A 25,354-nucleotide genomic window follows, 5' to 3' on the forward strand; every position below is an offset into this window, starting at 1 on the left:
ACCCAAGTATTAAGCCTAGAACCCAATAGTTATCTTTTCTGCTCCTCTCCCTCCTCCTGTCCTCCCACCCTCACCCCCTCAAGTAGACCCCAGTGTCTGTTTCTTTATTTGTGTTCATAAGTTTTTATCGTTTAGTGCCCACTTGTAAGTGAGAACATGCAGTATTTGGTTTTCTGTTCCTGCGTTAGTTTGCTAAGGATAATAACTTCCAGCTCCATCCATGCTCCCAAAAAAGACATGATCTCATTCTTTTTTATGGCTGCATAGTATTCCATGGTGTGTATGTACCACATTTTCTTTATCTGATCCGTCACTGATGGGCATTTAGGTTGATTCCATGTCTTTACTATTGTGAATGGTGCTGCAGTGAACATTCGTGTGCATGTGTCTTTATGGTAGAATGATTATTATTCCTTTGAGTACATACCCAGTTGATGGGATTGCTGGGTTGAATGGTAGTTCTGCTTTTAGCTCTTTGAGGAATTGTCATACTGCTTTCCACAATGGTTGAACTAATTTACACTCCCACCAACAGTGTTTAAGTGTTCTCTTTTCTCCATAACCTCACCAACATCTGTTATTTTTTGACTTTTTAATAACAGCCATTCTGACTGGTAAGAGATGATACCTCATTGCGGTTTTGATTTGCATTCCTCTAATGATCAGTGATACGGAGCTTTCTTTCATATGCTTGTTGGCCATCTGTATATCTTCTTTTGAGAAATGTCGGTTCATGTCCTTTGCCCGCTTTTTAATGGGGTTGTTTTTCGCTTGTAAATTTGTTTAAGTTCTCTATAGATGCTGAATATTAGACCTTTGTCAGGCACATAGTTTACAAATATCTTCTCCCATTCTTTACTCTGTTGGTACTTCTTTTTGCTGTGCAGAAGCTCTTAAGTTTAATTAGATCCCACTTGCCTATTTTTGCTTTTCTTGTGATTGGTTTTGGTATCTTTGTCATTAAATCTTTGCCCTTTCCTATGTTCAGGATGGTATTGTCTAGGTTGTCTTCCAGGGTTTTTATAGTTTTGGGTTTTACATTTAACATCTTTAATCCATATTGAGTTGATTTTTGTATATGGTATAAGGAAGGGGTCCAGCTTCAGTCTTCTGCATATGGCTAGCCAGTTATCCAAGCACCATTTTTTGAGTAGGGAGTCTTTTCCCATTGCTTGTTTTTGTCATCTTTGTAGAAGATCAGATGATCACAGATTTGCAGTCTTATTTCTAGGCTCTCTATTCTGTTCATTGGTCTACGTGCCTGTTTTTGTGCTAGTACCATGCTGTTTTGCTTACTGTATCCTTGTAGTATAGTTTGAAATCAGGTAACATGATGCCTCCAGCTTTGTTCTTTTTGCCTAGGATTGCCTTGGCTATTTGGGCTCTTTTTTGGTTCCATATGAATTTTAAAATAGGTTTTTCAAGTTCTGTGAAGAATGTCATTGATAGTTTGATAGGAATAGCATTGAATCTGTAAATTGCTTTGGGCAGTATAGTCATTTTAATGATATTGATTCTTCCTATCCATGAGCTGAGATGTTTTTCCATTTGTTTGTGTCTTCTCTGATTTCTTTGAGCAGTGTTTTGTAATTCTCATTATAGAGATCTTTCACTTCTCTGGTTAGCTATATTCCTAGGTATTTTACTCTTTTTATGGCAGTCGTGAATGGGATTGCCTTTCTAATTTGACTCTTGGTTTGGCTGTTGTTAGTGTATAGGAATGCTAGTGATTTTAGTACATTGATTTTATATCCTGCAACTTAGCTGAAGTTGTTTATCAGTTTGGGGAGCTTTTGTGCTAAGATTATGGGGTTTTCTAAATATAAAATGATGTTGTCTGCAAACAGAAATAGTTTGACTTTCTCTTTATGTTTGGTTGCTCTTTATCTTTATTTCTTTTTTTTTTTTTTTTTTTTTTTTTTTTTTTTTTTTTTTTTTTTTTTGATGGACTCTTGCTCTTTCACCCAGGCTGGAGTGCTGTGGCACAATCTTGGCTCACAGCAACCTCTGCCTTCTGGATTCAAGCAATTCTCCTGCCTCAGCTTCCCAAGTAGCTGGGTCTGCAGGCACACGCCACCACTCCAGGCTAATTTTGTATTTTTAGTAGAGATGGGGTTTCATCATGTTGGCCAGGCTGGACTTGAACTCCTGACCTCAAGTGATCCACCCACCTCAGCATCCCAAAATGCTGGGATTACAGGTGTGAGCCACCATGCCCAACCTAGATGCCCTTTATTTCTTTCTCTTGCCTGATTGCTCTGGCTAGGACTTCCAAAACTATGTTTAATAGAAGTGTTGAGAGAGGGCATCCTTGTCTTGTGCCACTTTTCAAGGGGACTGCTTCCAGCTTTGAATAATGTTGGCTGCTGTGAGTTTATCATATATGGCTCTTATTATTTTGAGGTATGTTCCTTCAATACCTAGTTTATTGAGAGTTTTAACATGAAGCAGTGTTGAATTTTATCAAGTCTTTTTTGTGTCTATTGAAATAATCATGTGGTTTTTGTCTTTAGTTCTGTTTATGTGATGAATCACATATATTGATTTATGTATGTTGAGCCAGCCTTGCATCCAGGGATGAGACCTACATGATCATGGTGGATTAGCTTTTTGATGTCCTGCTGGATTCGGTTTGCCAATATTTTCTTAAGGATCTTACATTGATGTTCATCAAGGATACTGGCCTGAAGTTTTCTTTTTGTTGTTGTTGTGGTTTTTTGTTTTGTTTTGTTTTGTTTTGAGACAGTCTGACTCCTTCACCCAGGCTGGAGGACAGTGATGTGATCTTGGCTCACTACAAACCTCCACCTCCTGGGTTCAAGCAATTCTGCTGCCTCAGCCTCCCGAATAGGTAGGATTACAGGTGCATGCCACCACACCTGGCTAATTTTTTGTATTTTTAGTAGAGATGGGTTTTAACCATGTTGGCCAGGCTGATCTCAAACTCCTGACCTCAGGTGATCTGCCTGCCTCAGTTTCCCAAAGTTCTAGGGTTACAGGTGTGAGCCACCGTACCCAGACTCTGGCAGGTTTTGGTATTGTTCTGTGATGCTGGCCTCAAAATGAGTTGTGAAGAAGTCTTTCCTTCTCACTTTTTTGGAATCGTTTCTGTAGGAATGGTACCAGCTTTTATTTGTACATCTGGTAGAATTCAGCTGTGAATTCATCAGATCCCAGGCTTTTTAAAATTATTATTATTATTCGTATGCTATCTATTACTGATTCAATTTTGGAGTTTGTTATTGGTCTGTTCAGGGAATCAGTTTCTTCCTGCATCAGTTTTGGGAGGGTGTGTATGTCCAGGAATTTATCTGTCTCTTCTAGGTTTTCTAGTTTGTATGCATAGAGGTGTTCGTAGTAGTTTCTGATGGTTGTTTTATTTCTGTGCGGTCAGTAGTAACATTCCCTTCATCATTTCTAACTGTGTTTATTTTGATCTTCTCTCCTTCTTTGTTAGTCTAGCTAGTGGCCTATTTTATTAATTTTTTTCAAAAACAACTCCTGAATTCATTGATCTTTTGAATGTTTTGTGTCTCAATTTATTTCATTTCAGCTCTGATTTTTATTTCTCATCTTCTGCTAACATTGAGGTTAATTTGTTCTTCCTTCTCTAATTCTTTCAGTTATGAAGTTAGATTGTTATTTTGAGATCTAACTTTTTGATATTGGCGTTTAGTGCTATGAATTTACCTCTTAACACTGCCAAAGCTGTATCTCAAAGTCTTGTATCTTTGTTCTCATTGTTTTCAAAGAACTTCTTGATTTCTGCCTTAATTTCATTATTTATCCAAAAGTCATTCAGGGGCATGTTGTTTAATTCCATATAATTGCATGGTTTTTAGCAATTTTCATAGTCTTGACTTCTATTTTTATTGTGCTGTGGTCCAAACTTGCGTCTGGTATGATTTTGGTTCTTTTACATTTCTTGAGGATTGTTTTATATCCAATTATGTGGGCCATTTTAGAGTATGTGTCATGCGATGATAAGAAGAATGTATATTCTGTTGGTTCAGGGTGGAGAGTTCTATAAAGGTCTGTCAGATCCATTTGGTCCAATGTTGAGTTTAGGTCCTGAATATCTTTGTTAATTTTCTGCCTCGATGATCTGTCTAATACTATCAGTGGAATGTTGAAGTCTCCTGCTGTTATTGTGTGGGAATCTATGTCTCTTTGTAGATCTCTAAGAATTTGCTTTATGAATCTGTGCTCCTGTGTTGGGTGCATATATGTTTAGGATACTTAGGTCTCCTTGTTGAATTGAACCCTTTTCCATTACGGAATGTCCTACTTTGTCTTCTTTGATCTTTGTCGGTTCAAAATCTCTTCTGTCTGAAATTAGATTGCAACCCCTGATTTTTTGTTTTACATTTGCTTGGTAGATTTTCCTCCATACCTTTATTTTGAGTGTCTGTGTATTATGACATCTGAGCATTTTGGGAGGCCAAGGCAGGCAGATCACTTGACACCAGGAGTTCAAGAACAGCCTGGCAAACATGGTAAAAACCTATCTCTACTAAAAATACAAAAATTAGCTGGGTGTGGTGGGGCACACCTGTTATCCCAGCTATAAATTTTTTTAAAAAGCAGCAGCAGCAACCTGACCACGCTTTGGTAGAGCATCTATGCTGGGGGAATCCCTTCTGCCCCCTGGTCAGCTCAAACTCTATAAAGCCAGAAGGCTGGATCAGCCAAGTCACCCAAAGAGCAAAGATGGCAGCCCGCCCCTCCCGGCTCCTTCTTAGGGAGGTGCGGTGCCGCTACCGGTGGCTGTCTGGAATTCCAAGCCAGTGGGTCTTACTTGTGAGGTGCTGTGGAAGTGGGGCCTGCAGGCTATCACTGCTCAGTCCCCTGGATTCAGCCTCTTTCCTAAGGCTATGTACGGGGTTCTAAACTCTCACTTTGCCGGAGCTGTAGCTACCTTTGTCTGAAAGCCCAAGTGTGTAAGGCTCCAGGGTCTCCACACATGCCTGAGTGGCTCCACTGCCAAGACTCCACATAGTTCTGACAGACTGAAGGCTGGTGGAGTGGGTGCACAAGGAGATCTCCTGACCCGAGGGTTGCAGAGATCGGTGGGAGAAGGCATGGTTCCCTGGGGTCACATATTCACTCACCGCTTTCCTAGGCAGGGGAGGTTCCCCTGGCTCCGTGTTGCTCCCTAGTGGGCTGTTGTCCTGTCTTACTTTTTGTTCTCTGTGGGTCAGGTTGTTTCCTTGATTAGTCCCATTGCGAGCACCTGGATGTTTGAGTTGAAGATGTGTTTACTGACCCCTTCCCTTCCTCTCTGTGAGAGCCATGCACACTAGCTACTTCTAGTCAGCCATCTTGCCCCTTTATCCTTTCTTAGTTTTAAATTAACACATTTATAGCTATAAATTTTCCCCTTAGCACTGTTTTCACTCTCTCCTATAAGTTTTGGTATGTAGTTGTTTTTATTCAGTTGTCTCTCTAGGTTCTCTAATTTCTTCTTTGATCCATTAAGAGTGTGTTGTGGCCGGGCGCGGTGGCTCAAGCCTGTAATCCCAGCACTTTGGGAGGCCGAGAAGGGTGGATCACGAGGTCAGGAGATCGAGACCATCCTGGATAACACGGTGAAACCCCGTCTCTACTAAGAAATACAAAAATCTAGCCGGGCGAGGTGGCGGGTGCCTGTAGTCCCAGCTACTCGGGAGGCTGAGGCCGGAGAATGGCGTGAACCCGGGAGGCGGAGCTTGCAGTGAGCTGAGATCCGGCCACTGCACTCCAGCCTGGGCTACAGAGCGAGACTCCGTCTCAAAAAAAAAAAAAAAAAAAGAGTGTGTTGTTTAATTTCCTCAAACTTGTGAATTTTCCAGTTTTACTCCTGTTACTGATTTGTAGCTTCATGTGGTGGGAGAAGATACCGTGTATTATATCCATAGTTTAAAATCTGCTGAAACTTACTTTGTGCCCCAACATATAACCTATATTGAAAAATGTCCTGTGTGCACCATATATGTCTGTTGGATGTAGTTGTTTTATTGTATTAAGTCCTCTGTTTTCTTATTTCTGTCTCTTTGTTCTATCCATTATTGAGAGTGAGAGTCCACCTATTATTGTAAAATTATTTTTCCTTTAAGTTCTGTCAGTTTTTGCTTCATATATTTTGATGATCTGTCATTAGCTGCATACATGTTTATAGTTGTTACTTATTCTTGATGCATAACTGAATCTTTTTAATATATAATGTCCTCATTCTTTATCTCTTGTAACCTTTTTTTCACTTAAGGTCTATTTTGTCTGATTTTTTTTTTTTTTTCCTAAGGATCTCACTTTCATTGCCCAGGCTGGAATGCAATGGCTCTTGGCTTACTGCAGCCTCAACTTCCTGGGCTCAGGTGATTCTCCCACCTCAGCCTCCCTAGTAGCTGGGATTACAGGCACATGCCACCACGCCTGGCTAATTGTTTGTATTTTTAGTAGAGATGGGGTTTCGCTGTGTTGCCTGGTCTGGTCTTAAACTCCTGGGCTTAAGTGATCTGCCTCCCTTGGCCTCACAAAGTGCTGGTATTACAGGCATGCACTGCCACACCCAGCCTATTTTGTCTGGCATTAGTATAGCCACCCCTGCTCTCCGACTATTACTTACTGATATACCTATTACTATTACTGTTGATATACCATGTAAATAGTAATAGTAATTACTATTTGCAAAAGGATAGAATATCTTTCTATCCTTTTTTATCCATTCTGCTAATCTCTGTCTTTTGACTGGGTGATTTAATTCATTTACATTTAAAGTAATTACTGATAAGAAAGGACTTACTTCTGTCATGTTGCTATTTGTTTTCTGTACCCCTTATAGCTTGTCACTTTTTACATTACTACTTTTGTGTTTAGTTGTTTTGTAGTGAAATGTTTAAGTTTCTTATTTCCTTTAGTGTATATTTTATAGCTGTTTTCTTGGTTGTTTCCATGGGGGTTACATTTAATATCCTAAATTTATAATGCTAATTTAAATGTATGCCAGTTTAATTTCAATAACACAAAAACTGTGTTTTTCCAGCTCTGGCCCCACCCTTTTCAGTTGTTGACATTATAAAATTACGTTTTTGTACAATTGTCTCCAGAAATATAAACTGCCTTTTACTATATTAATCTATTAGATTATGTAGAAAACAAAAAGTGGAGTTATGTTCTGTTATTACAATAATAGTAGTTTTTATAATTGCCCATGTATATATTTACCTTTATTGAGATCTGTGTTTCTTCATATGGTTTCAAGTTACTGTCTAGTGTACTTTTAATTTCTCCCTCGCTTTTGAAGGACAGTTTTGACAGATATAGGATTCTTGGTTAACAGTTTTTTTCTTTTAGCACTTTGAATATATCAGCCTACTACCTTCTAACCTCCAACATTTCTAATGAGAAATCTGCTGATAATCTTACTGAGGGTCCTTTTTGTGTCACTGGTCACTTATCTGTTGCTGCTTGCAAGATTCTGTCTTTGCCTTTTGAAAATTATCATGTGTCTTGATGGGGCTTTCTTTGAGTTCATTTTACATGGAATTCATTGAGCTTCTTACATGTTTATGTTCATGTCTTTGATCAAATTTTGGAGGTTTTCAGCCATTATTTTTTCAAATTTTTTTTCTCTCTATTCTCTTCTGATACTCCCACAATGAGTAGATTTGTTCACTTGATGATGTCTCACATATCCTTGAGGCTCTGCTTACTAATTCTTTTGCCTGCTCAAATATGCTTATTAAGTAATTACACTAGTGAATTTTTTATTTCAGTTACCATACTTCCTAATTCCAGAATTTCTTTTTGGTTTCTTTTTAGGTTTCCTGTCTCTTTACTGATATTTCCATTTGGTTCATACATTATTTTCATAAATTTATACACATCTTAACTTCTTAGAGCATCTTTAAGACAGGTTTTTTTGTTTTTTTTGTTTTTGAGACGGAGTCTTGCTCTGTTGCCCAGGCTGGAGTACAGTGGCCGGATCTCAGCTCACTGCAAGCTCTGCCTCCTGGGTTCACGCCATTCTCCTGCCTCAGCCTCCCAAGTAGCTGGGACTACAGGCGCCTGCCACCTCGCCCGGCTAGTTTTTTGTATTTTTTAGTAGAGACGGGGTTTCACCATGTTAGCCAGGATGGTCTCGATCTCCTGACCTTGTGATCCGCTCGTCTCGGCCTCCCAAAGTGCTGGGATTACAGGCTTGAGCCACCGCACCCGGCCAAGACAGGTATTTTAAAGTCTTTGTCTAGTAGATCTGCCATCAGATCTTTTTCAAGGGCAGTTTCTGTTTATTTTTCCTTTGAGTATGCTGTACTATCCTGGTTCTTCGTATGCTTTGTGATTTTTTTGTCGAAAACTGAATATTTGAATCTAATAATGTGGTTACATTGGAAATCAGATGCTCTCAATACCCCAGAGATTGTTGGCTTTTGTTATTTTTGCTTGTTGTTTCTGGTTTTGATTGTTGCAGGCTTTCTCTATGCCAAAGATCAGCCTCAGCCTGAGGTATAAACTTAAAGTCTTCTCAGATCCTTTCTGAGCCTGTATCTTTTTCTGGGCATCCATTGTCACTTTCTAACTCTCCATGTATATGCAGTTGTTTTTGAATATCCTGGTCTGTAATGTCTGGCTCCCAACAAGGAAAAAGAGAAAAATGTAATAGGAGGGGCAGGACCTTTAAGCCCCTGGAAGTTACTTTAGCTAGAGGGGGAAGGGCTTGCAATAGTGAGGAAAGGTGCAACAATAATGGCTGCCTGCCTCTTTGTACCTCTGTTATTAGAAGCAGCAGTGACTAGGACTTGGAAAGCGTCTTTAGAAGAAAAAAAAAAAAAGCAGCAGTTAACAGTACACAGATCCTCAGTATTCACAGAATAAGGTTCTTTTTTCATGCCCTGATTCCCACAAGCTCTGTGCAAGCTGCTCCAGCAACAAGTGCACAGCTGCCTGCCAAGGGGCTGGGGCTGGTGGTGGGGGATGAGTAGTTGCTACTGTACTGAGAGCCGAAATTGATAGAAATTAGCCACGTTTTACCATCCAAAACTTTCCCTAGAAGTTATAAGCCTTCAGTAGACTAGAGTTCCAAAATAGTTACATCAGACAGATCCTGTTGTCTGGGTGAGGAGACAGAGACCTGGTGCTTTCTAATCTACCATCTTCCCAGAATCTCAATAATATCTTACAGCTAAAGGATCCATTTCAGAATCACACATTGCATTTAATCATCACGTCTCCATCAGTGTTCTCATCCAGTGTTCAGTCTTTCCTTAGCTCTCATGACCATGACACTTTTGAAGTTATTTTGTAGCATTTCTCTGAATGTAGTTTTGTCTGATGTTTTCTCATGATTAGAATGAGGTTATACATTCTCAGCATCAGTATTGCAGAAGCGATGGTGCATTCTTTTCATTGCACCCTTTCTAGTAACACATGGTTTCACTGTGCTCCATCACTGGTGATGTTAACTTTGATCTCTTGATTATGGTGGGGCTTACCAGACTTCCTTACTGTGAAGTTACTTTTTCTCTTTGTAATTAATAAGTGTTTTATCAGGAGACACTAATATTTTTAAACAGGTTACATATTCTGTTCATCGTTAAACTTGAATTCATTTATTTAGGAAACTTTTTATTTTGTATTCTAGAAAATTTATTTGGGAAAATTGACATACATATTTGTAACAGTATAGACTCATCGTTTCCCATTATAACGATCATTATTTATTTATTTTGAAGCTCAAATTGCCCTTGATTTGAGCAACAGGATTCCATTCAAGCCGGCTTTTGTTGTTCTTTTGACATGTCCCCATCCTTGCATTCTGGTACTGTTGTACTATCCCTGCTTCAGTCCTGGAATCAATCATTTCTCCAAGGATCCATCGTTCCTATTAAGGAAAGATGGTTTTTACAGGCTAAGATCTGGACTCTAGATGTACTCACTGTTAGTGGGATGTCACTGCTCCCTAGACCTCTCAGTGGTCAGAGCTAGGGAATGTGTGTGTGTTTAGAGATATACATTTCTGTTTCCATATCTATCAAAAACCATGTTTTTACACCAGTAGTTCCAATTCCATTCTCGCACCAAGGAAATTCTAATTTCCAGATTGATAACCCACTTTTCTGACAGTGAGAAACCTAGCTTACGTTGTCTTTAATATATTTACTGATTTGATCAGTCCTCTGTATGCAACCATTTTTTCTGCTACCAATTTTTCTGTTGCCTCTGCTACTACCTCCTTACTTGCACAGATCTACTCCTCATCCTGCTAGGCTTTGCCATTCCATCCTCACTCAAAACCATGAATGCCCTTCTTATTTCACTTTGGCTCCAACAGCTTACACTTGATTACCACTCTATGCGGACGCCCTTCCTACTGGGCTTAAAGCTGATACATTCATCAGTGGATACCCTTCTTATAGTTTGTTTGGGAATCTGTCCTAATGCCTGGTCATTTATAATTTTGGTAACTTTTTAAAAATTATCCTTTGCATTTCTTTGATTACTTTTACCATCTTCTCATGTCAAGAGACAATATATCGGCCAGCTGCGGTGCCTTACGCCTGTAATCCCAACACTTTGGGAGGCCGAGGCAGGTGGATCACCCAAGGTGAGGAGTTCGAGACTAGCCTGGCCAATATGGTGAAACCCCATTTCTAACAAAAATTAGCCGGGCATGGTGGCGCATGCCTGTAATTCCAGCTACTTGGGAGGCTGAGGCACGAGAATGGCTTTAACCTTGGAGATGGAGGTTGCTGTGAGCCGAGATCACGCCACTGCACTCCAGCCTGGGTGACAGAGCAAGACTCTGTTGCAGAAAAAAAGAAAAAAAAAGAGAGAGAGACAACATATCAAAAATATCATAAAGCCAAAATTATGACAGTTTGTCAGGATCACTCCCTTATTCCCTAATTATCTTCTCATTTACTAAGGATCATATATTTTATATTTGGTAAAGGAAGACTTTATGGAAATCTAAATTGGGTATAGTGTTTTTGAACTTGAGAACACTATTTCATCATAGTCTAATGTGTGATTTACTTCTGAAACATAGGCAGCCATTTTATGTTGAGTAAACATTCTTTGAAGATGGATAAGCCCTCAGCTAAACTATAGTAGTACAAAGAAAAGAAAAAAGAAAAAAAACTACAGCAGTAGTAGTCCCATGCTTTGTGTGGCAGTTGTTTTCATTTATTGTCTATTTTCATTTTTAATGTTGAGATGAAGAAGACCCTGTTTGACATTATTTTATTATGAACATTGTTAACATTATTCTTTTTAAAATTGTTCTCTATTTCTGTTCTGATTTTTCTTTTATTCTCCTCCCCCATGCAGTTTCTCCTCCTTTTTTTATTTTTAAAATCTAAAATTTGGCAAAGGATAATTTTGTTCAAGTCAGAATTTCTATAAAAGGAAATTATTTGAATATCTGATATGTCTCTCACCCAGTGTTTCTGCCCACATTACAATCAGGCACACACATTTATCAAAGTTAACAAGTCCAGAAAAAGCCACTGATAACCTTTGTTAAGCTTACTAGGAACTATAATGTTCTAGAATACTACCTCTAGTGAGGATAGTGCAGTTATTCAGATAAGATTCATATAAAAGTTTGCCAAGCTGAAAGACTATTTGGTACTTCTTGAGCACTGCCACAAAAATATTATCAGAATTGTAATTGTTTCAATATTTGTCAGAAGGACACAGGAGAATTAACATTAATGAGCTTACTGTATTCTAGGCCCAAGTGCTCACCATGACCCTAGGCGGCAGATGCTGTTTTCCCATTTTACTGATAATAAAACTGCACCTCGGCAGTAATTAGGAAACTGCTCCAATCACAGAGTATAAGAGGCAGAGATTTAATGAGACTACAAAGCCTATGTTCTTTTCACTTGACCATGGTGCTGCTGTCTGTCAGAAGAGGAAAGATTCAGTACCTTCGGATTATCTCATTAGTATGATACAGATAATTCAGTTTTATAGCAATCTAGGTGCTTTCTCTGGAAGAAATTATTTTTCTGCCAGTCATCTGTCCAGATCATTATATATCAGGTCATTTCTAATTATCTGCTAGAGTAATTACAAAGCTTACTTTCATGGAAAAGATAACTGACTACCTGTGAAAAGCATTTTCTTGTGAATCCTATACATCCAGCTGAAATAAAAGACACTCTTAGAATGATCCTTTAACATCTTCCAAAATCTGTTAACTTACAGCTTTCCAGAAGTGATTTTTTGTGGGATTTATAGAGATACATTCATCCTGCTGCAGGAGTTCTTGTTAAAACCAACAATAGTGATACATTGGTCTGCAGCGTGCTCTATGGTTGTTTCGTTCCAGAGAGATGGGAAGGAAATTAGTCTATGGCACAAGCCCAGGGCACTACCTGCTCTGAAGGGCTGAATTTATCATGTATTTGATCATCAAAAAATTTTAAGAACAACTCTGGTATTTTGTGACGTTCAAATGTGAATTCTTAGATTTAACTGTTATTCCTACAAAAATGGTTTAAAGCACTGTCTGATAACTTGTTTAAAAACAAGCAGTGACTTTTCATGGTTATAAAATCCATGAGTTTGTAATTGTGCTTGTAAAAAGAAGGCAAAAACAAATAAAAACTCCTTGGTAACCACTGGGCCTAACTCAATGCTAAAATTTAAAGAGAACTATATTAAGAATCTATTCTGCCTTTTCTATCGAATTGTATTTCAGGATAATCAGAATAGGTCTAGTTGATAAAATTATTCTCTACAGAAGAATTCTACCCCATGGAAGGAGTGGTATGATTAGATAATCACCATTTTTAACTTGTATTAAAATAAGTGATTCAACAACAATCAGTGGCCAAAACCATTGATAGTCTGCACATGGTGGCTCATGCCTATAATCCCAACTCTTTGGGAGGCCAGTAGATCACTTGAGCCCAGGAATTCCAGACTGGCCTGGACAACATGGTGAGACCCCTTCCCTACAAAAAACACAAAAATTAGCTGGATGTGTAGGTACACACCTGTAGTTCCACCTACTCAGGAGGCTAAGTTGGGAGGATCAATTGAGCCTGGGAGGTGGAGACTGCAATGAGCCATGATCACACCACTATACTCCAGCCTTGGCGACAAAGTGAAACCCTGTCTCAGAAAAAAAGGGGGTGATTTATGAAGAAGTTTACAATAGTGGGATTAGATTGTCATACCTAAATCTAGTAGTCGTTTTTATCATCACTAAAAACCATTTAAGCCTCCTGGCATGAAACCATAGAAATACATACTGAGGTATATAAAGAGGAAATGACATATATGGGATTTGCTAGAAATACTTCAGATAAAAGGGAAGGGAGGACAAAGATGCTGTAAGAATGGTAAAATCTTAAAAACTGTTAAATCTGGGTGATGGGTGTATAAGGGTTCATTATACTGGTCTCACTTTTGTGGATTTTTATTACACAAAGTTTTATGATAGCACCAGTGTTTTGGGAATGACAAAATTGAAAAGAAAATTACTTAAGTCTTTTTTTCTTTGTCTTTTTTACCGCAAACATAATGGTTTTATCTGTGTTTCATCATATAAAGTTGTTATCCCCATACTTGTGAGAATCACCCTATAAAGTTACAGAAGTAATATCATGTCCTTTTGACAGATCTTTCCCTAGACCATTCTGACCTAGTTGCAGAGTTGTTGAAGGAGCTGTCTAACCATAATGAGCGTGTAGAAGAAAGAAAAATCGCCCTCTATGAACTTATGAAACTGACACAGGAAGAATCTTTTAGTGTTTGGGATGAACACTTCAAAACAATATTGCTTTTATTGCTTGAAACCCTTGGAGATAAAGAGGTAAATGGCAAAATGTGTAAACAGTAGCCTGTCCTTTCTGTCTCTTTTAGATTGCCTGTTAATCCAGTGCTACACGGATTTAGAAATTGGAAGCATGAGTCTCTTCCGCTGCTTCTTTCTGCATGAACTTTTCACTAGGAAGTACTTTTTCTTCTAAACCAAGTAGCTCAACAATTTTGAACAATTAACAACAGGAAAAATGAAAGGTTGCAGGCTGAATTCTTATAGAAAAGTACATGTTACTTGTTTTACATATTTAGATTAGTTGCTCAGGAGCAACTTTTTATTTTTTTATTTATTTATTTATTTATTGAGAAGTAATCTCATTCTCAAGCCCAGGCTGGAATGCAGTGGTGTGATCTCAGCTCACTGCAACCTCCGCCTCGCAGGCTCCAGCGATTCTTCTGCCTCAGCCTCCTGAGTAGCTGGGATTATAGGCACGTGCCACCACCCCTGGCTAATTTTGTATTTTTGGTAGAGACGGGGTTTCACCATGTTGGCCAGGCTGGTCTCGAACTCCTGACCTCAAGTGATCCACCTGCTTCAGCCTTCCAAAGAGCTGGGATTACTGGCATGAGCCACCATGCCCAGCTCCAAAACTCCTTTTTATAGTCTGAATGTAGTTGTTGATTTCTTGCAAATACAGTAAGTGTAATATAAATTTTCAACTAGAGATAAGAAAACTTAATTATGTAGTATAACGCATACTTTATGCAGTTGTCTGCAACTCCTCCCCCATTATTAAGACCCTTAAGTTACAAAAATTGAAAATGTTGGCTGGGCGCGGTGGCTCAAGCCTGTAATCCCAGCACTTTGGGAGGCCGAGACGGGCAGATCATGAGGTCAGGAGATCGAGACCATCCTGGCTAACATGGTGAAACCCCGTCTCTACTAAAAAATACAAAAAACTAGCCGGGCGAGGTGGCAGGCGCCTGTAGTCCCAGCTACTTGGGAGGCTGAGGCAGGAGAATGGCGTAAACCCGGGAGGCAGAGCTTGCAGTGAGCTGAGATCCGGCCACTGCACCCCAGCCTGGGCAACAGAGCGAGACTCTGTCTCAAAAAAAAAATTGAAAATGTTAAAGATTATCTACAACCCAAAATATTAAAAACATTTAAATGTTTCTTCTTAGCCTACAATCAGGGCTTTGGCGTTAAAGGTTTTAAGAGAAATCCTAAGGCATCAACCAGCAAGATTTAAAAACTATGCAGAATTGACTGTCATGAAAACATTGGAAGCACATAAAGATCCTCATAAGGAGGTAAGTTACCTGGAGGTTAAATTATTATTTCATTATTTTATTTCATGAAACATGTAAACATTGTATAAAATGTAGCCTTATTAATGATTTTCTTGAACATTTGCCGTGACATTCAGGATAATACCTGATCAAGAAGCAAGCATATTTTTTTCTGTTAAATGAATTAAACAGTGATATCATGGCCTTTCACCTAAAATAGGCCAGCTCTAGGAAATAATTTATTTAATTTCGTTTTCTCCTTCACTTTGAGTTTTCTACTTAGAGTTTAGCAATCTTGTTTTCACTTTTCATTTAGCAATAAGAATTTGATTTTTAAAAATAACTAATGAAGATAAGAAATCATGGTTTTGGGGGGGTTGGTTGTTCGTTTGTTGAGTCAGGGTCTCACTCTGTTGCCCAGGCTGGAGTGCAGTGGTGTGATCACAGCTCACTGCAGCCTCAGCCTCCTGGTTCCAGCGATCCTCCCACCTCAGCTTCCTGAGTAGCTGGGACTGCAGGCATGCACCAGCACACCTGGCTAATTTTTGGTATTTTTTATAGAGATGAAGTTTCACCATGTTGCCCAAGCAGGTCGTTGTTATTTTTAAGCGATAAATTGCCTAGAGGAGCTATTTATCTGCTACAAGTTTATTCACCAAAGTAGTGAGGACAGCTTTCATGGAAGAGTTCCATGAACCTGTTTCATAGTACTTGGTAGTCATGATATCTCTCTCCCCTTCTTCACCAGTGACATTGATTAGATAACTATGAGGATTTGTATTATAATCTCAGAAAGAATTAGAAAAAAAAGTTCAAATAGGGACTACATTTTTTTTATTTCAATAGATTTTTTGAGCAACATGGTGTTTGGTTATATGAATAAGTTATTTAGTGGTGATTTCTGAGATTTTGGTGCATCCATCACCTGTGCAGTGTACACTATACCCAATGTGTAGTCTTTTATCCCTCATCCTGCTCCCACTCTTTCCCCCAAGTCCCCAGAGTCCATTGTATCATTTTATACCTTTGCACCCTTGTAGCCTAGCTCCCATTTATGAATGAGAACGTATGATGTTTGGTTTTCCATTCCTGAGTTACTTCACTTAGAATAAAGGTCACCAATTCCATCCAGGTTTCTGCGAATGCCATTATTTCCTTCATTTCTATGGCTGAGTAGTATTCCATGGTGTGTGTGTGTATATATACACATACACTTGGTGTGTGTGTGTGTGTATATATATATACACATACACTTGGTGTGTGTGTATATATATACACATGCAAAATTTCTTCATTCATTGATTGATGGGCATTTGGGCTTTTTCCATATTTTTGCAATTGCAAATTGTGCTGCTATAAACACCTGTGTGCAAGTACCTTTTTCATATCATGACTTCTTTTTTTCTAGGTAGATACCCAGTAGTGGAATTGCTGGATCAAATGGTAGTTCTACTTTTAGTTCTGTAAGGACTATATATCTAAGAGAAAGCAACTGAGAAATAGCATTAAGTATCTCTGGTAGAACCAAGACAGAAGCAAAAGACAGATCAAAAAAGGAAGGTTAAAATAGAAACGAGATAAAATGAATCAGAGCCAAATGCAAGAGCTAAAGCTATAAACCTCTCCAAAGAAAGCAGAGGTATAAATCTTTATTACTTTGGATTAGGCAGTGATTTCATAATATAACTAAAAGCAGAAGCAACCAGCAACAACAAAAAAGATAATTTGGACTTCTTCAAAATTAAATACTTTTGTGCTTTATTAGCTTAGTGGTCAGCTAGAGGTAACACTTTTAAAACAAATTTGGCCGGGCATGATGGCTTACGCCTGTTATTCCAACACTTTGGGAGGCCGAGGCAGGTGGATCACTTGAGGTAAGGAGTTCGAGACCAGCCTGGCCAACATGACAAAACCCCATCTTCACTAAAAATACAAAAATTAGCCAGGTGTCATGGTGGATACATCTAATCCCATCTATTTGGGAGGCTGAGGCAGGAGAATTGCTTGAACCCGGGAGGCAGAGGCTGCAGTGAGCCAAGATCATGCCACTGCATTCCAGTCTGGGTGACAGAGCAAGACTTGTCTCAAAAATAAAAATAAAATAAATAAAAAAATCAAAGAAAATATTTTCTGTCTTTCAAAGGACATTATCCTGAAAGTGAAAAGATAACTCACAGAATGGGAGAAAAATTTTGCAGACATGTATCTGATAAGGTACTAATATCCATAATATATATTCTTACAACACAGCAATGAAAAGATGGCCCAATTTTTTAAATGGACAAAGGATCTGAATAAACATTTCTCCAAAGATACACAAATGGCAATAAGCACATGAAAAGATGGTCAACATCATTAGTCATTAGGAAAATGTAACCAAAGCCACAGTGAGAGATCACTTAACACCCAAAAGAAATACAGACAATACGTTGGTGAGGATGCAGGGAAATTGAAACCCTTGGGGTAATTACTTTTTTAAAAGATTTGACTGTGACTCTTCTAGAAGAGTGAATCATAACTTTTAAATATATCTGGATTTTTGCAGGGGTTTTGGGTTTTCTTTGTTTTGAGACCGAGTCTCGCTCTGTCACCCAGGCTGGAGTGCAGTGGCACGATAGCCCACTGCAACCTTTGCCTCCTGGGTTCAACAGGTTCTCCTGCCTCAGCCTCCCAAATAACTGGAATTACAGGTGTGCACCAACATGCCCTGCTAATTTTTGTGTAGAAACGGGGTTTTGCTGTGTTTGCCAGGCTGGTTTCGAACTCCTGGCCTCAAGTGATCTGCCTGGCTTGGCCTCCCAGAGTGCTGGGATTACAGACTTGAGCCACCTTGCCCAGCCCAGTTTTGTTTTCTGTTTCTGATTTTGTTTTATTCCATCAGAGTTTAGTAGTGATACACCTATGGCATTTCACTGAAAGTTTAAAAACGATGTCTAATATTTGTAGTTATTTACCTTTTGACCCAAATAAGGCCTGTAGCATCCCTACAAAATATAAAATTGACACTCTTAAGGTATTAAAGCTGAAATTGGCCCTGGGTCTTCTAACATCCAGTGTATTTTCTTTTTTTGTTTTTGTTTTTGTTTGTTTGTTTGTTTGTGTTTAGACGGAGTCTCGCTCTGTCGCCCTGGCTGGAGTGCAGTGGCATGATCTTGGCTCACTGCAATCTCCGCCTCCCCGGGTTCAAGCGATTCTCCTGCCTCAGCCTCCCAAGTAGCTGGGACTACAGGTGCGTGCCACCACACCCGGCCAATTTTTTGTATTTTTAGTGGAGATGGGGTTTCACCATGTTAGCCAGGATGGTCTCGATCTCCTGATCTCATGATCTGCCTGCCTCGGCCTCCCAAAGTGCTGGGATTATAGGCGTGAGCCACCGCGCCTGGCTTTTTTTTTTTTTTTTTTTTTTTTTTAAGTGTATTTCCCACTGTACCTTTCTAAGCATTTTTCACCTATTGAGATCATAAGTGAGACACTGCCAAAGTAGCATCAAAAGCAGTTATTTTTACATGATCTTAAGACTGTCTTTAGAGATTACAGACTCTAATAAGAAGATAGACAGCCATTTCTTGTCATCATCATGAAACCAGTGTTTTACCCTCCCCAAAGCTCAATACAGAAGAAAGAAAATCATTATGAAAACAAGGAGGAATAGTATGTTAACTTTTGACAACACATTAATCATATGATTTTTATTTTATTTATGTGATGCAAAGGGCTCAAGCACTCCTAGAGATGAGAGTACTAATAATGAGCAGGGCTTCAGCGTGGCTTATGCAGGGGACTCCAGTCACATTGTAGTCTTAAGTAAATAGAGCCTCCTCACCCTAATACAACTAGACCACAATTTGATTTAAAAACTACTTTAAGGCTGCGCGCGGCAACTCACACTTGTAATCCCAGCACTTTGGGAGGCCGAGGCAGGAGGATTGCTGGAGCTCTGGAGTTTAACATCACCCTGGGCAACATAGCAAGACCTCATCTCTACTTAAAAAAAAAAAAAAAGTTCCAACTACTCAGAAGGCTGAGGTGGGAGTCTCACTTGAGCCTGGGAGTTTGAGGCTGCAGTGATTGATGATCAAGCCACTGCACTCCTGCCTGGGTGACAGAGCAAGACCGTGTCTCAAAAAAAAAAAAAAAAACTACTTTAGCCAACAGCAAAAAAGAACACAAGAAGGGAAAATAGTGTAATAAAGCCCATTTATCCATCATCTAGCTTCAGCTGTTACTGACATTTTGCCAGTCCTTTGTATCTGTAATCTGCACCCTCACTTTTCATGTTTGTTTACTGTAGCATTTTCAAAGCACATTCCAAATATTATATTAAATACTTAATGAAGTTTATACTTCCAGGACATAGTATAATATTTTAAAAATACTTTCTGGCTTACTTTCCTATTTTTTTTTAGGTGGTGAGATCTGCCGAGGAAGCAGCATCAGTGTTGGCCACTTCAATTAGTCCAGAGCAGTGCATCAAAGTGCTTTGTCCTATCATCCAAACTGCAGACTATCCAATTAACCTGGCTGCAATCAAAATGCAAACAAAAGTGATAGAAAGAGTGTCCAAGGAAACCCTTAACCTCCTTTTGCCAGAGATTATGCCAGGTCTGATACAGGTAAGCAACAAAGCTTTGAGAGGAATGAGCCATGATACATTTGGGGTTCAGTTATTTTAGGTACTTTCCAGGCATCATTACTGGCATGATCAAGCCTTCCTCCTGTTTGTCTGCAATATTCAGGACAAAGACTTTTTCGTAACTAGCCAGGGGGTTATAGATGTGGGTGTGGTAAAATTTACATAACATATAATTAACCATTTTTAAGTGTACAATTTAGGGGCATTAAATACATTCACAATGTTATGCAACCATCACTACTATCCACATACAGAAATTTTTCATCATCCCAAACCGAAACTCTGTACCCATTAAGCAATAACCCCATTTCTTTCTCCCTCCATTCCCCCCCAGCACCTGGTAACCTCTATTCTATTTTCTGCTAGATTCCTTATAAGTGTAATAATACAATATTTGTCCTTTTAAGTCTGGCTTATTTTGCTTAGCATAATGTTTTCAGGGTTCATCCATGTTGTAGCTTGTATTAGAATTTCATTCCTTTTTATGAATGAATAATATGTCATTTATGTATATGCCACAAATTGTTAATCTGTTCATCTGTTGATAAATATTTGGATTATTTCCTTTTTATTGACAAATATTATAATGAATTTCCTTGTAATATCTTCATGCACTGACATATATACATCTAGAAACAGAATTTCTAGGTGTTACCAGATTTCACTCCAAAGTGGTTATACTAATTTACAGTCATTGATGTAATGTGTTTCTCTTTAGCTACATAAACCCAATCATAGAAACATTTTAACAAAAATGAGATGTGTTTTATAACATGCTTTAACTTAGCCATACATTGTGAACTCTTTCCATCTAATAAATAATATTTTGCAATGTGATTTTAATGGCTAATATTACATAGTATATATATTAAGAACCCTCCTAAAGAGAACTAATCATTATACATCTGTAGTATTGTATTTTAAATTCTATTCTAAGCTTAATATTACTAAATTGGGAGGTCCTAACATAAGATCCAAATCTCTTTGTCTGTGCCTTAATACTAAGAACAGAGTATAGGCTGGGCACAGTGGCTCACACCTGTAATCCCAGCACTTTGGGAGGCCAAGGCGGTGGATCACCTGAGGTCAGGAGTTCAAGACCAGCCTGACCAACATGGAGAAACCCTGTCTCTACTAAATATACAAAATTAGCCAGGTGTGTTGGCACATGCCTGTAATCCCAGCTACTCGGGAGACTGAGGCAGGAGAATCGCTTGAACCCAAGAGGTGGAGGTTGCAGTGAGCCAAGATCGTGCCACTGCACTCCAGCCTGGGCAACAGAGCAAGACTCTGTCTCAAACAAAAAAAAAAAAAGATTTATAATATGTATAATATGTATATGTCATATATATAATGGGTACTGAATCCATATTTGCTGGATAAGTAACTTAAAGAGTGTTAGGATACTAGCAAAGAGCCATTATGGCTTTAAGTTCTTATAAATTTATTTCCTCTGATGATAGGTTGGTGCAGGATTTTATTGCATACATGATTATTGGGAAAAGGCATCTTACCTATCAGAAAAGCAAAAGAACGCTAATGAACATAAATATTAGCATTTTAACTCTTTGCTATAGACTATTAAAATTAAGATGTGTAGGTATTAGGACCAGAGCAATGAAAGGCAAGAAGGCAATGGCAATATGCTTTTTGAATGCCTTCAGATTTTCTCACCAGAAAATTATCTCACTGAGCAACTAGAATTGCATACAAAAAAAACATGAAAAACATCAACAAAATTAGGAAAAGGTATCCCAGTGAACCCCAAAATATGAGCAGAAAAGGCCAAACCACCACTAGCAGCAAGTTCCCTGCAAATATCAGTGGTATGGAAAAGTGTGAAGGAAAGTCAAAAGTTACTTTTAAGACCCTGGGGCCAGAGAATCACCCAAGTTCTCACCCCTAAAAGAGATGTCTCCATTCAGAGTGAAAGGCTAAGTATACGTAACTGATAAAAATTTGGAGGTAAAAGCAAAGATACTGCGGGAAGCCCAAATCATGCTGGGTTGGCATGGATCCTCAGGGCTCTTAGAAATACCTTGCAAAAGCTCCCTTCTGGAAAGAGCTTATTTAGCAAAAAATCCATTGACTAGAGTCTAAACTGAGCATCTACACAACCATAAAAAAGAACAAAACCATGTCCTTTGCAGCAACATGGATGCATCTGGGGGCCATTATCCTAAGTGAATTAACACAGAAACAGAAAACAAAATACCACATATTCTTGCTTATAAGTGAGAGCTAAACATATTGGGTACACATGGACATGAAAAATGGGAACAATAGACAACTGGAAACTCCAAAAGCGGTTGGGAGAAAAGGGTAGGGTTGAAAAACTACCCATTGGATATTGTGTTCACTGTTTGGGTAGGGGATCAGTAGAAGCCCAAACCCTCAGCATCACACACAGTATACTTACGTAATAAACCTACACATGTACCCTCTGAATCTAAAATAAAATAAACTGAGCATTGTAGCAATATTGTGACAGAGGTGGCTACCCAAAGGCCATATTTTTTTTAAAAAGGGTAACAAGAAGAAAGAATCCTGCAGCTGTAAAGCTAGAAAAACTTTCATGGTGCAACCCACTCCCCCACACAGAAAATTCATTTTAAAATATAGAATACAGAAAAGTGTCTTTCGCTTACACATGAGCAATGGAAAAGGGTTGTGGAGGTCAAACCCAAAGATATTGCCTATTCTTCAAAAAAGAGGAAAAAAATAGTGGCGTGAGGTATACCTACAGTGAAGGTACACTAGACACATGGACACAAAGCAAATGAAAACTTAAACCCAAACTTAAGAAAACAAGGTAAAAAAAAAAATGTAAGAAAACTATAGAAACTAATAAAAAGCATGAATCAGATTTTTTAAAGCTTGTAAAGGGGGAATTAGACAATAGATCTATTCAAAACAGAGCAGCCAGCTCAATAAATAATATTTTACTACCAGTCTTTAGTGGAATATACCCTAAAGATGAAAGAAACTGCAAAGAAATCTTGAACTGCATTCAATATATTCATAGGAAAGATGCTGGTATGGTTATTTTTCAATAGTAATAACATTGATACACATATCAATAGATAAGATAGATTAGGACAAAGCAAATAATGATGCCATAAAATGAAGTAAATCTTAAAATCTTAACTTTGAATTGGATATGTCAAAATGAAAATATTGTTTAATTTCGTATCTCAAAAAATGTTTCCTACTAGCCTCTGGGTCAGTATCAACTCAGAAAAACTGAGCATCCCTACCACCCGGATTGTGGTCTTCAGATACCATTTTCCACTCAAAAGAGTCAGGTGTCTTTGGGAAAATGTGAGTCCAGGTTTGGAGCAGATAACGTATAAAATGAGCCTGGGAATTCTTGTCTGAAAGCAAGAAAACTGTTCATATTTGAGGGTCAAAAAGAATAATGCTACAATGAATTAAAATACATCAAATTTTAAAGTGAAATTCATGAGTTTATATTGATACTTTAAAAACTGGCCAACTTTCAAGATTATTGGGTTATTCCCAAAATTGGTTAATAAAGAGAAAGAATCAAAGCACATAGACTACCTATCCTGTTTTCAGGACAACCAAATATTTGATGAGATGAAGTACTTTTAGAAGGATTCCAGTTAGTAAATTTAGAAAAAAATTATTGACTTATAAAATTATTCTTGATCAGGTGTGGTGGCTCATGCCTGTAATCCCAGCACTTTGGGAGGCCAAGGAGGGCAGGTCACTTGAGGTCAGAAGGTCGAGACCAGCCTGGCCAACATGGTGAAACCCCGTCTCTACTAAAAATACAAAAGTTAGCTGGGCTGGTGGCCGGCACCTGTAGTTCCAGCTACTCGGGAGGCTGGGGCAGGAGAATGGCTTGAACCCGGGAGGTGGGGGGGGGGTGCGTGTGTGTTTTTTTTTTTTTTTTTTTTTTTTTTTTTTGGTAGTATGTGGTAGCTCACACCTGTAATCCTAGCACTTTGGGAAGCCAAGGTAGGAGGATCACTTGAGCCCAGAAGTTCGAGACCAGCCTGGGCAACATAGTGATGCCTCGTCTCTACAAAAAGATTTTAATTAGCCAGGTTTTCTTGCCTGGTTTAGTGGCTCATGGTGGCATGCCTGTAGTCCCAGCTATTCAGCAGGCTGAGGTGGGAGAATCACCTGAGCCTGGGAATTTGAAGCTGCAGTGTGCTGTGATCATGCCACTGCATTCCAGCCTGGGTGACTAAGCAAGAGCCTGTCTCCAAAAAATATGTATATATTTTATGTGTGTGTGTATGTGTGTGTGTATATATATATGCACACACACACATATACACGCTCACACACACACACATATATATATATTTGGCCTCATTGAAACGATGAATATATGAAGTGATTTTCAGTAGCCACCAACATCATTAGGTAAAAAGATGATGGGGCAGGGTATATAATGGAGGAGTTAGACTAACAACATCTGAACCTACTGATCAATCTTAATATCACTGAAGGTGAGACAACTAGACGAAAAGTTTTCTTGCCTGGCTTGATGGCTCATGCCTGTAAACCCAACACTTTGGGAGGCTAAGGCAGGAGGATTGCTTAATCCCAGGAGTTGGAGACCAGCCTAAGCAACATAATAAGAAACTATCGCTACAAAAAAATTTTAAAAATTAGCCAGTCATGGTGGCATGTGCCTGTAGTCCCAGCTACTTGGGGGGCTGAAGTAGAAGGATAACTTGAGCTCAGTAGGTGGAGACTGCAGTGACCTGCGATCATACCACTGCACTTCATTCAGCCTAAGTGACAGCAAGACCCTGTCTCCAAAAAATAAAAATAAAAAGTTTTCTTTTCTGAAGCAATTGAACCGAAATCTAATCAAGTCTTCAGTTTAACTGTCAGTTTAAAGGAAGTTCAGAGAATAGAGAAGTGTGTTAAATTGTACCTTAAGGGTATATTCAGTCAAATTCAGAATGTAGGAAATTCTGTGAGGAAAAATGCCAAATTCCTTTAGTAAAGAAATGGCACGAAGAAAGAGGAAGAGGAGGTTATCAACTGTTAAAGATTTAAAGAGTCTCAAGAATCTAATCAACTTGGCCGGGCATGGTGGCTCACACCTGTAATCCCAGCACTCTGGGAGGCTGAGGCAGGCAGATCACCTGAGGTCAGGAGTTCAAGACCAGCCTGGCCATGGTGAAACCCCATCTCTACTAAAAATACAAAAAAATCAGCCAGTTGTGGTGGTGCACCCCTGTAATCCCAGCTATTCAGGAGGCTGAGGCAGGAGAATCACTTGAACCTGGGAAGCAGAGGTTGCAATGAGCCAAGATCGCTCCATTGCACTCCTGCCTGGGCAACAAGAGTGAAACTCCATCTCAAAAAAAAAAAAAAAGAATCTAATCAACTTGAAAAAGAAGAACAAAATTGGAGTACTCACACTCCCAATTTTAAAATGTATTACAAAGCTATGATAGTAAAGACAACATGGTACCGTTGTAAAGGTAGACTTATAGATCAATGAAATAGAATCCAGAAATAACCCTCACATTTATAAGCAATTATCACAGTGTTTTGTGGGGAAGAAGGGTATTTTTAATAAATGTGATGCTAGGACAGCTGGGTTTCCACATGAAAAACAATGAAGATGAACCCCTGCCTCACACCATATACAGAAATTAACTCAAGGAGTGATGCACAGAAAAT

The 25,354-nt window shown here is 38.8% G+C and overlaps 1 protein-coding gene across 50 annotated transcripts in view; it reads left to right on the forward strand.

Annotated features, from left to right (window-relative positions):
- CLASP2 (cytoplasmic linker associated protein 2) overlaps window positions 1-25,354 on the forward strand; it is a 222,363-nt gene that overhangs the window by 186,807 nt on the left and 10,202 nt on the right. For all 50 annotated transcript variants that reach the window (XM_050779319.1, XM_050779320.1, XM_050779327.1 and 47 more), the window contains 3 exons: window positions 13,614-13,807; window positions 14,938-15,066; window positions 19,452-19,658. In XM_050779319.1, coding sequence (XP_050635276.1) covers window positions 13,614-13,807; window positions 14,938-15,066; window positions 19,452-19,658 — 530 coding nt within the window. The remainder of the gene's footprint in view (window positions 1-13,613; window positions 13,808-14,937; window positions 15,067-19,451; window positions 19,659-25,354) is intronic.

The sequence above is a fragment of the Macaca thibetana genome, chromosome 2, assembly GCF_024542745.1.
Source record: "Macaca thibetana thibetana isolate TM-01 chromosome 2, ASM2454274v1, whole genome shotgun sequence".
Classification (NCBI taxonomy): domain Eukaryota; kingdom Metazoa; phylum Chordata; class Mammalia; order Primates; family Cercopithecidae; genus Macaca; species Macaca thibetana.